Below are 13230 nucleotides of genomic sequence, written 5' to 3' on the forward strand. Positions count from 1 at the left end.
AGTACATTTTGAGAGGCAGGATGGCAACAGGTATTCACAAAGTTGAGAAGGAAAGGGGGCGCCATATGAGTTAGGACTTCTGGATTACAAATGATGGAAACCCAACTCAAATGAACTTAAGTACAAAAGCTAACCTAAGCTTAGAGGATCCAGGAAGACCGCAGCAGGTGGAGACTTGAATTGGACTTTGTACTCCCTCAACACCTGTTTGTCTTAAATCTCTGCCCGTCCCTGTTAGCTCCTTCTGCAGACAGTTCCTACCATGTGGTAGAAAAATGGTCACCAACAGCCCTGTATTCATACATCCCCAGTTCAGCAGCTCCAGGAGAAAGACCAAGTTTCCCCCCTGCAGTCTCCATATATACATCCAATGAAGGATTCCGACTGGCCCTCATTGGGTCATGTGTCCACCCCAAGACCAGTCACTGTTGCCAGGGAGATGAGATACTGTGATTCGCATGCCTGGGTTGTGAGTCCAAGTCCATGACCAGATGCTGGGGATGGACTTGGTGGGTGGAATGGAAAGGTATTATAATCAACAGCTCCTCCAGTACTGCATGGAATGGGGAGGGTGCTTCCCAGTGGAGAGCTGGGCAGACTGGAACACCAAAACCTTCCCAGGCAACCAAAAGGAAAGCCTGAAAAACAATCTTCATTACATGTTTCTCTGTTCAAAATCTTTCTAGGAGCTCCTCAAACTATAGATGAGTGTTTGTATAAATATAAATTCACAAGATTACACAATTTACATGTAAAATGGGGCCAGTTTTCTCATGAGGTTCATAAACCAGCTCTGAAGCAATTCTAAAGGAATTGTGACAAAATTGTTTTTAGCATTAGCAATATTACTAGAAAAAAGCACAAAGACTCCCAAGGTGCCCGCTTGGAAGGACAACTTCCATTTGAACGTGGAAGTATTATTTTGTTTTTTTGAAAAATCCAGATTACATGTAAAATTATTTCGGCAATAACTAAATCGACACAAATGTATCACCAAAATATGTGTGCACCCCAGCGTAAATGCATGTGTTTTAGATCTAAGAACATAAGGAAATGAATGTGAACTCGGGTTATAGAACAGGGCTTTGAACTTGGGGTTTGTGGGTGGCCAACCTGGTTACTGTCGGTCACATCAGGATTCCCTGGGGAGCTTGTTAAAAATAAAGGGGACTGGGTTCCACCCCAGAGATTCTGGTCAGGTAGGTTTGGGTGGAGCCAGGCTGTATTTTCTGAGTGTTTAACAGACAGTTTTGACCAGCCACTGCGGCTGAAAATCACTCCCTTCAGACAGTATTTCTCAGATTATGGAAGTTGTCTTCTGGTACCAGAATCTGGAGAGCCTATTAAAATGCAGATTCTTGGAGCGCCTGGGTGGCTCAGTTGGCTAAGCTTCCGACTTCAGCTCGGGTCACTATCTCACGGTTTGTGGGTTCGAGCCCCTCATCAGGCTCTGTGCTGACAGCTAAGCCTAGAGCCTGCTTCGGATTCTGTGTCACCTTCTCTCTCTACCCTTCTCCCACTCATGCTCTATCTCTCTCTTTCAAAAATTAAAATAAACATTAAAAAAATTTAATGCAGATTCTTGGCCCCACCCAGGCCTAGTAGATCTGACTTGGTGAGGATCAGAGTTGTTCATTAAGCTCCCAGGTGACCTAAAACGTTTTTTGTTTTGAGATAATTATAGATTTACAGGAAGTTGCAAAAAAAAAAATGCATACAGAGAGGTCCTGGGTACCTTTTACCCAGTTTCCCCCAGTAATGACCTCTTACGTAACTACAGTGCATTTGCAAACTGGGAAAATGACAATGGTACAACCCACAGGGCTTATTCAGATTTTATCAGCTTTACGCACATTTGATCATGCGCGCACATGTGTGTGTGTGTGTGTGTGTGTGTGTGTGTGTGTGTGTGTGTGTGTAGTTTTATGTAATTCTGTCAGATATGTAACCACTACCACAGCCAAGATACACAACTGTCCCATCACCAGAAGGCTCTCTAGTGCCCCCACCATTAGAGCCACCCCAACCCATTACCACTCACTTCCCTAACCTCTGGCAACTAGTAATTTCTTCTCCTTCTCTACAATTTTGTTATTTCAAAAATGTTATACAAACAGACTCATGTGTCACCTCTTTAGACTGGCTTTTCTCACATAATTCCCTGGTGATCCAGTTAAATCATTGCATGTATCAATAGTTTGAGGGGTTTTTTATTGCCACATAGTATTCCATTATATGGATGGATCCCCGTTTGTTTAACCTTCCATCTTTTGAAGAACATTTGTGTTGTTTCCATTTTTTGTCTATTACCAAAAAAAAGCTGCCATGAACATTCATGAACATGTTTTAGTGTGAACATAAATTTTCATTTATCTGGGATAAATGCCCAGGAGTGCTCTTGCTGGGTTATATGGTAAGTTTTCCTTAGTTTTACAGGAAGCTCCCAAACTGGGGCTCCTGGGTGGCTCAGTTGGTTAAGTGTCTGACTCTCAATCTCAGCTCAGGCCTTGATCTTAGTGTCATGAGTTCAAGCCCTGTGTTGGGTTCCACGCTGGCTGTGAAACTCATTTTTAAAAAAAAGAAAGAAACTTCCAAACTATTTTCCAAGATGGCTGTATCATTTTACATTCAGATGTAATTCATGAATGATCTGGTTTCTCCAAATGCTCATCAACATTTGATGTTACTATTATTTTCTATTTTAGCCATTCTGATAGATGTATATCAATATCTCATTATGATTTTAATTTGCATTTCCCTCATGGACAATGAGGTTGAGCATGTTTTCATGTGTGTCGTTGGCATCTGTATTATTCTCTTTGGTGAAATATCTGTTCCTGTCTTTTTGCCCATTTTTTATTGGACTGTTTGTGTTTTAACTATTGAGTCTTAAGAGTCCTTCATAGATTCTAGATGCAAGCCCTCTGTCAGATATATGGTTTGCAAATATTTTCTTCTAGTCTGTTGACTGTTTTTTCATTTTGATAGGGTTTTCAGAGAGCAAAAAAATTTATTTTGAAGTTAAATTGATCAATTTTTTGTCATTTATGGATTATACTGTTGGTGTCAAGGCGAAGTACCCTTTGTTTGGTCCTAGATCCCAAAGGTTTTTTTTTCTAGAAGTTTCATGTTTTACATTTAAGTCTGTATTCCACTGTGAGTTAATTTTTGTAGAAAGTGTGAGGTCCAGTTTTTTGCCACTATATAATCAATGGCTCCAGCACTTGTTAAAAGGCTATCCTTCCTCCATTGAATTGCTTTTGTATCTTTGTCAAAAATCAGTGGAGAATATTTGTGTGGGTCTATTTCTGGGTTCTTTATTTCTGGGTTCTCTATCTCTGGGTTCTGCTACACTTATCTATGTCTATTTTTCTGCCAATACCACACATTCTTGACTAGTGTAGCCAAGACTTAGAATCTGGTAGACTGATTCCTCCCCTTTCACTTTTTTTTTTTTTTTTTTTTTTTTTGCAAAATGAATTTAGTTATTCTAAGTCCTTTGCTTTCCATATAAATTTTAGAAAAAGGTTGTCTATGCCTACAAAAATGTTTGCTGTGCTTTTGATAGGAATTGCATTGAACCCATGGATCAGTTTTGAGAGAAGTGACATCTTTACAGTGTGGAGTCTTCCAATCCATGAACATATTGATTTTTTAAAAAATATTGAAACAGTCATTTAACCTATAATAAAGACCACTTAGTTGTGGTTTGTAATTTCTATACATTGCAAGTTTCAATTTGCTGATATTTGGTTGAAGATTTCAGTATCCAAATTTATGAGAAATACTGATCTACAGTTTTCTTTTTCTGTACTGCCTCTTTCTGGCTTTGGTATCAGAGTAATACTTGTTTCATAAATTGAGTTGGGAATTGTTCTTTCATCTTTTATTTTCTAGAATAGTGTAAAATTATTAATTATTCTTTGAATGTTTGGTAGAATGTTCCATTGAAACAATCTGAGCTGGGAGAGGTCTTTTCCAAGAAATTTAAAATTATGGATTCAATTTCTTTTATGGTTATAGGATTATTCACATTGTTTATTCAATCTTGAATGATTTTTAGTAGTTTGTGCTTCTCAAGGAATTGGTTCACTTCTTCTAAGTTGTCAAATTTATTAGCGTAAAGTTATATCATCCCTTACTATTTTAATGGCTGCAGAATCTGTAGTGATATCCTGTTTCATTCTTGATATTAGTGATTTGTATCTCGTCTCTTTTTATCTTTATCAATCTTGCTAGATGTTTATTAATTTTACTGATTTTTTTCCAAGAGCCAATTTTTTGTTTCATTAATTTTTGTTTTCAATTCCATTCGTTTTTTCTCTTTATTATTTCCTTCCTTCTATTCGATTTAGGTTTTTTTGCCCTTCTTTCTTCTAGTTGCTTGAGGCAGGTACTTAGATTATTCATTTAAGAGTTTTTCTTCTTTTGGGGGTGGCTAGGTGGCTCAGTTGGCTAAGTGTCCCAGGGTCTTGAGATTGAGCCCCAGATCAGGCTCCATGCTGAGCATGGAGCCTGCTTAAGATTCTCTCCTGATATCGCTCGCTCGCTCTCTCTCTCTCTCTCTCTCTCTCTCCCCCCTCCCTCTCTCCCTCTGCCCCTCTCCCCTACTTGCTCTCTAAAAAAGAAAAAAGATTTTTCTTCTTTTCTAAGATAGCACTTAATGCTACAAATTTCTGTCTCAAGATTACTTTAGCTACCACCACAAATCCCAGTTTGTTATCTAATTATTATACTTATAATAGAGTAATGTGTTTGTTTTTTATTCTTCTATTCCTTGTTTCACTTGTCTTTCCTTCTAGTAGGTTACTTGAACATTTTCTAGAATTCCTCTATGACACTAAAAATTTTTTTGTGTGTATCACTTTGTATAGTTTTATTAGTGGTTGCATAAATATACATATGTAATTTATCACAGTCTACTGGTATAGATGCTTTACCACTTTGAGTGGTATGAAGAAACTTTACTTCCATTTTGGTTCCCTTATCTTTCTTACTTTTTTAAAAATAATAATTAAATGTTTATTTATCTTTGAAAGAGAGGTAGAGACAGAGTGTGAGCAGGGGAGGGGCAGAGAGAGAGGAATCCGATGCAGGCTCCAGGCTCCGAGCTGTTAGCACAGAGCCCAACAAGGGGCTCAAACTCATGAACCACAAGATCATGACCTGAGCCGAGGTTGGACACTTAAATTACTGAGCCACCCAGGCACCCCTACCTTCCTTATTTCTTAACTACAATTATCTCAAGCACAATCTCTTTTTTCTTAACGTTTATTGATTGAAAGAGAGAGAAAGAGAACATACATGGGGGAGAGGGAGGGGCAGAGAGAGGGAAGAAGAGAGAGAATCCCAAGCAGGATCCGCACTGGCAGTCGAGAGCCTGATGTGGGTCTCGATCTCATGAACCATGAGATCATGAACTGAGCTGAAATCAAGAGTTGGATGCTTAGCCAACTGAGCCACCCAGGCACCCCCTTAGGCACTATCTCTAAGTATATTAAACCCCACATCAGATGGTGTTATCATTTTTGGTTCAGTCATCATGTATGATTTAAGAAACTCATGAGAAGGCTAGTCTATTATTTTTTAGGTATTCTAGGTTAGTCTTACCTTTCTGAAGTTTCAAGCTATCTTCTGTTATTATTTCTCTTCTGTTTGGAGAATTTTCTTTAGCTGTTCTTTAAGGGTAGATCCGCTAGTGACAGGTTCTCTTAGTGTTCTTTCAACTGACAATGCCATTGTTTCTTCTTCTTCCCTGAAGTATATTTTCTCCAGGTATAGGACTCATGATTGACAGCCCTCTTCTTTCAGCATTTGAAAAATACACCACTTCCTTCTGGCCTCCATGGTTTCTGATGAGAAATCTGCCATCCTTCAAATTAGTGTTCCCTACAAATAATCCATCCCTTCTCCCTAGCTGCTTTGAAGATTTTTCTGTTCTTAATTTTTGAAAGTTTAATTATAATGTCTTGGCATGGATTTCTCTGGGTTCCTCCTAGGGCTTCACTCAGCTTCTTGAATCTGTAAGTTTATGTCTTTTGCCAAAAGGGAGAAACTCTCAGCAGTTATTTCTTCAAACCCAGGTGACTTATAAGCACATTTTATATTTGAGAAGCTTTGCTCTAGAGTGGGTTTCAGGGGTTAAAGAACCCCTCAAATTGCATACAAGATGCTGTGAATGTCCATGTTTCTTAGGAGAATGTCTGCAGCTTTCACTAGATTCTCAAGATCCATGACACTCGCCATAAATTTTACAAAAGGATTTGTTTATAGTCATATTGAGTAAATTTTGGTCTTCTTGGTTAAAAACAATAAAACCTAGTTAGTATCATTTCTTTCCTTCTGTCACATCTGTTGAATTCATGCGTCTCCAAGATTTTCCCAAAAATTTTGGAAAATATGATCACTTAGGTGAATATTTTCTGAGTGCCTAATATATGCCAGCCAATTTTTATTTCATTTTCCCCCTAATCAGTGAGAAAAGGAAGAGTTAAAAAAAAATTAAAGCCATTTTTAGCTTATGAAAAGTTCCCAGCAACTAATAATTCAGAGTAAATTTTGTGGCTTTCATACCTTATGACTTTACCCTTTAAAATCTATCGCTTGGGGTGCCTGGGTGGCTCAGTCGGTTGAGCGTCCGACTTCGGCTCAGGTCATGATCTCATGGTCTGTGAGTTCCAGCCCCGTGTCAGGCTCTGGGCTGATGGCTCAGAGCCTGGAGCCTGTTTCAGATTCTGTGTCTCCCTCTCTCTCTGACCCTCCCCCGTTCATGCTCTGTCTCTCTCTGTCTCAAAAATAAATAAACGTTAAAAAAAATTTTTTTTTAAAATAAAATCTATCCCTTACTACTCTGAGCTGGATAGGACAGTGATCAAATTACATCCTGAACATATAACTTCATAGACTAAAAACACGGCATTATGCAGTGGACTCATTTATCATTGGGTTCACTTGGGTCCACTTCATACATTTGGTAGCCAAGTGCTCATAGTTTCCCCAAGCAGACTTGCCCCTGGACAGTTGCACAAGCAGGTTCCTCTGCCCGGTACATGCTCACCCCCTTTGCCACCCACTTTCCAGAACTAACTTCTGCTTCTCTTTCGGAACTCCGTTTGAGAAGCACCACCCCTGAGAAGCCTTTATTCTCTTCCAAGCACCGAGGCGGGTGTGCCTCCAACGTGACCCCTGCTTGCCAGAGGTCACACTGCATGCTGATGACCTAACTTTCATTCCCACTAGACTGTGTGACCCTTGAAAGCTGGGACTGGGTCTTAGTTGCTGTTGTGCCCCCAGAACTTAAATTAATATAACCAGACATGTACTCAAGTGCTGCTTCCACTTAGAGTTCACTACCACCAGCTGTCTGGCTGATCCTTTCCTCCCTTTCTTCATTAATGTCAGAAGTATCTGTTGAACTCCTTCATGTACAGGTGTGGCAACCAGATGTTCAGCCCTTTATCAGCAGGTTTAATCTTTCCTGAATTTCCACAGCATTTATTAATTCACTTTAGACTTTTTCCAAGGATCAGTATATAAAAGTTTCGGCCTTCTTTGGCTAGAATACCTGTCTCCCCATTTGGGGGCAATATGGACAACACTGATCTCTGCCATTTTTACTTCCTTCTGGATCTTATAAATGCCCTAATATTGTGTTCCCATTTACAGATCTGTATTTTCTATCAGGCTATGAGCTCCTTGGGGGGCAAGGACTCTGTCTTATTTATCCCACAGTCTGTCTCTAAGGACTGGTGCATGGTGGGATTCCAGAAACATTTGTGGAATGAAATGAGATGTTAGATCATCACACTATACTATTCCTTATAATCAGCATATGCACTTCCTTATCTTCTCCACATCTTTACTTCCTATTTGTCTTTTATCTTCCATTCTAAGCCACTGTGAACTCTTTTGGGAAAGGAGAAATGGGTAGATTAATACAACACATTTTAAAGTAATTTTTTTACTCCCTAGGTACTATCTTGGTCGCCGGATGTTTATTGTTATCTCTGATCCAGACATGATCGAGCAGGTGTTGGTTGAGAACTTCCATAACTTTACCAACAGAATGGTATGTGGTTTTCTTTCTGCATATGAATGAATGAAGAATCATTCTAGGATTCAACGACTGTGCATCACATCTAACAGGGATGTGATTGGGCCTCTTATCGCACTTAAATCAGTTAGACTCAAACAGCTCTCCAATGAATTCCAGTTTTCAAAAGAGACATACAGGACTGGTACAAAAGAATGGCATTTGCATTTAAGAAATGCTTCCAGAAAGCTACAGCCCAAGAGAAGTTCTGGTTAATAAAAATGCTAAAACCAGAAGGGTTTTTTTTTTAAGCTTTGCTCAGAGCTAGAGGAATCCAGAGGGCACAGGTCAAGTGACTGAGGAAGACAGAGTAAGGTTAATAAATATCAGAGGCAAAGCAAAATTTCAAGCCTCTTGTGCTTACACCTTTCTCAGAGCATATAAAAGTCATAAGGCCAGAAAGGGGAGACAAGCAACATTATAAGGGAAATTTGTCCCCTCATAGCAGGAGAAGCCCTGTAAGAGGGTTCCCTGGTATCAGCTCAACCCAATCCACTAAAGAATGCACACATTCCATCTTTTTTAGAAAGCATATATCCTACTTTTTATCTTTGTTGAGAATTCCCAGAGAATGAAAGAAGTGACGAGGGTGGCAGAGGTCAGTGTTGTCCCTATTTTCCAAAGATGGGGATATAAGAGTTCTAGCAGAGACCAAGAAACTTTATGTTGATTCTTGGAAATATTGTCAAGTGAATTGATAAATACTTGCTTGTGAGAATTCAGAGGCTCACGATCTTTTTTTTTGGGGGGGGGGCAAATTAAACTCAACTTCCATTCTTACAGGAATAGTAGGTACTGTGTTCACTGTTGGTTATTCGGCAAACTTCTGCACACCCACTGTATTCCAGGCACTGTCTAGGTTCTGATTATAAACAGACAGAAGATCTATTCTTGCCCTGAAGGAGCTCATAGTCTAGTGCCAATGGCAGACAGGCAAAGAGACTAGTACAATCTTGTATGGTAAGTGCCACTGTAGTGGGAACCTCTGTGCCATCCAGGATGGGGGAAGAGCCTTAAAGATAGTAGCATAGCTCCCTGTGTTCTGTGCTGGTGGAGCCGCCCAGAGTGGTTTTTTCTCATTAAGTTTCATGAGAACTTATGAGTTTGGTACAACTATCATCTCTCTTTTTCAGACAAGGAAACCAAGACCCAGAGGGGTTAAGTGACAATCCTGGTCACATGCCTAACAGGAACAGGGATTCATATGCCACCTCCCAACTCAAGTCCTTACTGCCATCTCTATTAATAGTCGCCTTGGGTGACATTTCCAGATTGTTAAGGTTTCACTGAGTAGTTGGTTGCTCACCCCAAAGCATCTCATCTTCCAGCCCCAGGGTGCTGTGTCCAATTGCAGACACCATGTGGCCACTAGAAGGAGGTGACCGCCTGGCCTGCTAACGCCGTCACCTCAGGGTGCATTTGAAGGAAATGCAGAAGTTTAACTGCTGCCTCTAGATGCTCCTCCCCAAATGTGATGTTGCCACCCTGCTGCGCAAAGTCCCTAAAGTTCCTCTGTGCTGCTGGGATCTTAGGAATGGAGTCTGACAGTTAAATGCAGCTGTAGAATGCTGCTGGGCCAGACTCAGTAAGGAGTGTTGATTAAAGAAGCAGGGGAAGGGGCCCCTGGGTGGCTCAGTCGGTTAAACTTCCAACTTCAGCTCAGGTGATGATCTCCCAGTCCGTGAGTTCAAGGCCCTCATTGGGGTCTGTGCGGACAGCTCAGAGCCTGGAGCCTGCTTCAGATTCTGTGTCTCCCTCTCTTTGTCCCTCCTCCGCTTGTGTGTGCACTCTCTCGCTCTCTCTCAAAAGTAAATAAACATTAAAAATTAAAAAAAAAAAAAAAAAGCAGCAGCAGGGGAAGCCAGTGAGTCACCTGACCCGGGCCCCCAAGCTGCATCCCATGCAGGTAAGGAAAACACTCATCGAGCCTGCCTGACCATCCCCCTCCCCCACCCAAGCAGGGATGTGCGATGTGGCAGCTGTGTGTCTCTGTATAGCTTCATGTGACACTCAGGATGTCACCAGGGCATGAAATCCCAGGAGCTGACCTGGAAGAGGGCTGTGCTCTCGCTGATGTGCCAGGGGCAGGCATATACCCAGCACACAAGTTCAAGCAGGGGGCACAAAATAAAGTTGCCTCAGCTTCGGCCAGTTTCTCTTCCAAGCTCATGGTCTGTCCTCCCTTTGTCCATCCCCCAGATTAATTTTTGTCTACTTCCCAGACCAGGATCTGTGAAATATGGTTCCATTTTCCTTTTTGCACTCAACACAGTGCCCACGGAATGAGGTTCAAGCCCCCCAGGCGAGACTGAAGGGCCTCTGTAATTTGGATCCATTATGTAATAAGCTCCAACCTCACGTCTCCCTGCTTCCCAAGACAGGCTGTCGCTCCAGCTGGACCGACCCCTCCATTCTCTCTGTAAACTGCTCTAGAAAGTGCCCCCCCCCCCCCCCCCGTGCCTTTGCTTGTGTTGAGGCACTTGCTAGAACCGGAGGTGGCGTAACAGTGGGTCTTGGGTTTACCAGCAATGTAAGCTGGAGTAAATCATTTAACCTCTTTAAGCCTCTCATTCTGTCTTTGGGAAATGAGGAGGTGATCTACCTACCTGGGCTGCTGTGAGGCTAAATGAGATCACACAGACATGCCCCACCTATGCAGGCGAGACAAGCACTTGGCATGCATTAGCTACCAAATCAATGGGAAGACCCTCCCCTTTCCCTACAGCCACTCAACCCTAGCTCTTCTTCCAGGCTCTCCTCAAATTCTGCCTCCTCCAAGAAGCCTCCCTGCTTCAATCCACATTTACCTTTCCCCTTGTCTGAATACTCACAGCATCTGTCATCAGCACCACATCATCACTGACCCCATTGTGCCTTCTGCTATTTACAGCTAAACGAAGGTGTGGCTTTCATGCGAACTCAACTCTTAGGTCCTTCAGGGAGTAATCCTTCTCTTTAACACCCCATGGCCCACATACATGAGGACTGTTCAGTTCCAACTGAACTGAACCTCCATCACCGTAACATTGTCCCCAGAAGAACCAGGTATTACCTGAACCTGGAGATTCAATACACACTTCCTCTTCTAGATCATTCCTAAACATGTAAAAAGACCCATCAAAGATTAGATCTCTAGGAAACCCCAATGTTTATAGTTTTCCATCTGGGAATGTATTCACTTATCTTTAGCTTTGTTGATGGTCTTTAAGCCAATTCCATATTCATGATAAAACAATCCTTAGTGACTCAATTTTTTAAAAACCATCTTTAGAGTGGGATTTTCTCACAGGTTTTTGAAAGTCAAATTAAATTGGGTTCCGTGGTTCCCTCTTATCCATATGCTTATTTATCTGCTCAAAGAACTCAAGGAGATTAGTGAGGCATGCTTTCTTCATACCGACACCATGCTGCCTTCCCTCTAATAAGCCATGTTTACTTAAGTGTTCAGCAATTTGGCTTTTATTATACATTCATTCAGTAAACATTAAACGCTTACTCCATGCAAGCTTCTACCAAATGGTCCCTTGTGATACAGAAAATACCTCAGCATATTAGTTTGATCCATTAAGTGAGAAGGAACTTCGATAATGCACGCTTTCCTTTTTTGACTGTGACAGCCCATCTCTGCTCACAAATGTGGGCTTGACTTACGTGTGTCCCAGAAGAGCCTGGCGGAGAATGGCTGTGATGTGGGAAGCTGGGTCTGGCCCAAAGATTTGACTGACGGGAGCTGGTGTGACATCACAGAGAACTCTCTGACACACATCAGCACGGAGCAATTATTTGAAGTCGGAATTGATGAATGAAATATTTTTTTCTAACTCAAGAACATTGGGATGAAGAGACGATGAGTCAGACCCAGGGTGGCAGATCTCATATCAACGCTTTCCCACTCACATTGCTGGAGGTCCTCAGTTCCGGGCAGGGTCTCCATGGCATCTCGCCCACTTTCCAGATGGAGTCCTCCGGCCCCTATCAGGGCACTAAGTGCTTCCTGAAGTGCCTGCACGATGGTACCACCACAGTTTACCGTTAGACCCAAATCAATCTTCTTAGCATTTTTTTAATTAAAAAAAATTTTTTAATGTTTATTTGTTTATTTATTTATTTTTGAGAGAGAGAGAGAGAGAGAGAGAGAGAGAGAATCCAAAGCAGGCTCCAGGCTCTGAGCTGTCAGCACAGGGCCCGATGTGGGGCTCAAACCCACAAGCTGTGAGATCACGACCTGAGCCAAAGTCAGATGCTTAACTTACTAAGCCACCCAGGCACCCCCTTCTTAGCATTTATGGAACCTCAGATGTCCCAGCACCTCAGGACCCAGCTTTTTTATTTAGATGTCTTTAATTAGCTCTTCTTTGCTAGCGGGTACTCCATGAAGCCATGCGTGCAGCTTTTATTTTTAAAGATCTGTGGGAAAATGGAGCTGGGTTCACATGACTGGGCAGAAACAGTCATAACCAGCAGGGGAACTTCTTATTCCTGGCCTCTCCTCAGAGCCTAGGGTTGGGGAAGCTGTAGGAAGGTTGATAAGACGTAGGGTGGTCTGTGGTCTATGTTACATCGGTCTAGTTGGATGGGGGCATGGAGACAACATGTTCAGTCACTAAACCTGCTGCCACCTCTGTGTTCTGGACCAAAATGGCAGCATGGTCCAGGGGGTGGGCTGTAGGCTGCCCATCCCTAGTTCTACCCCTGGCGTGTGGAGCAGAGGTGGTGGTATGTGTGTAGGGTGTGAGTACCAACCCTCATGTCCTCACAGGCAACACTGGGGGGGCCCCCTGTCCAGTGTAGGTCCAGCCACAGCACTGACTCACTAGAGTCGCACCTATAGCCATGTAATGGATTTGGTGAGTGGTTTTATCCAGAACCATCAAGACCCAAGGGCCTAGCTGCCCCAGGTGCCGCCTCTCACCACATACAACATGGGAATCATAGGTTTTCCTGTGAAACCACAAAGCCCTTGGCACTGGCAAAGATTACTCAAGTTCTGAGGCAAATGAATCACTGAGAACCTTCTTACCCTGTGTATCTGCACCAGCACCCCATTACAGAGAGTAACAGGGGTGTACTGCCTCGTTACAGAACTCGTCAGCAAGCAAGGTCCATCCAGGGCTCCAGGTGGATCAGGTCACTTGTGC

The 13230-nt window shown here is 42.2% G+C and overlaps 1 protein-coding gene across 1 annotated transcript in view; it reads left to right on the top strand.

Annotated features, from left to right (window-relative positions):
* Positions 1-13230, top strand: part of TBXAS1 (thromboxane A synthase 1) — a 156058-nt gene that overhangs the window by 62230 nt on the left and 80598 nt on the right. The window contains exon 4 of the mRNA XM_060633934.3: positions 7972-8068. Coding sequence (XP_060489917.1) covers positions 7972-8068 — 97 coding nt within the window. The remainder of the gene's footprint in view (positions 1-7971; positions 8069-13230) is intronic.

Source organism: Panthera onca, chromosome A2, assembly GCF_046562875.1.
Source record: "Panthera onca isolate mPanOnc1 chromosome A2, mPanOnc1 haplotype 2, whole genome shotgun sequence".
In the NCBI taxonomy this organism is placed as follows: Eukaryota; Metazoa; Chordata; class Mammalia; order Carnivora; family Felidae; genus Panthera; species Panthera onca.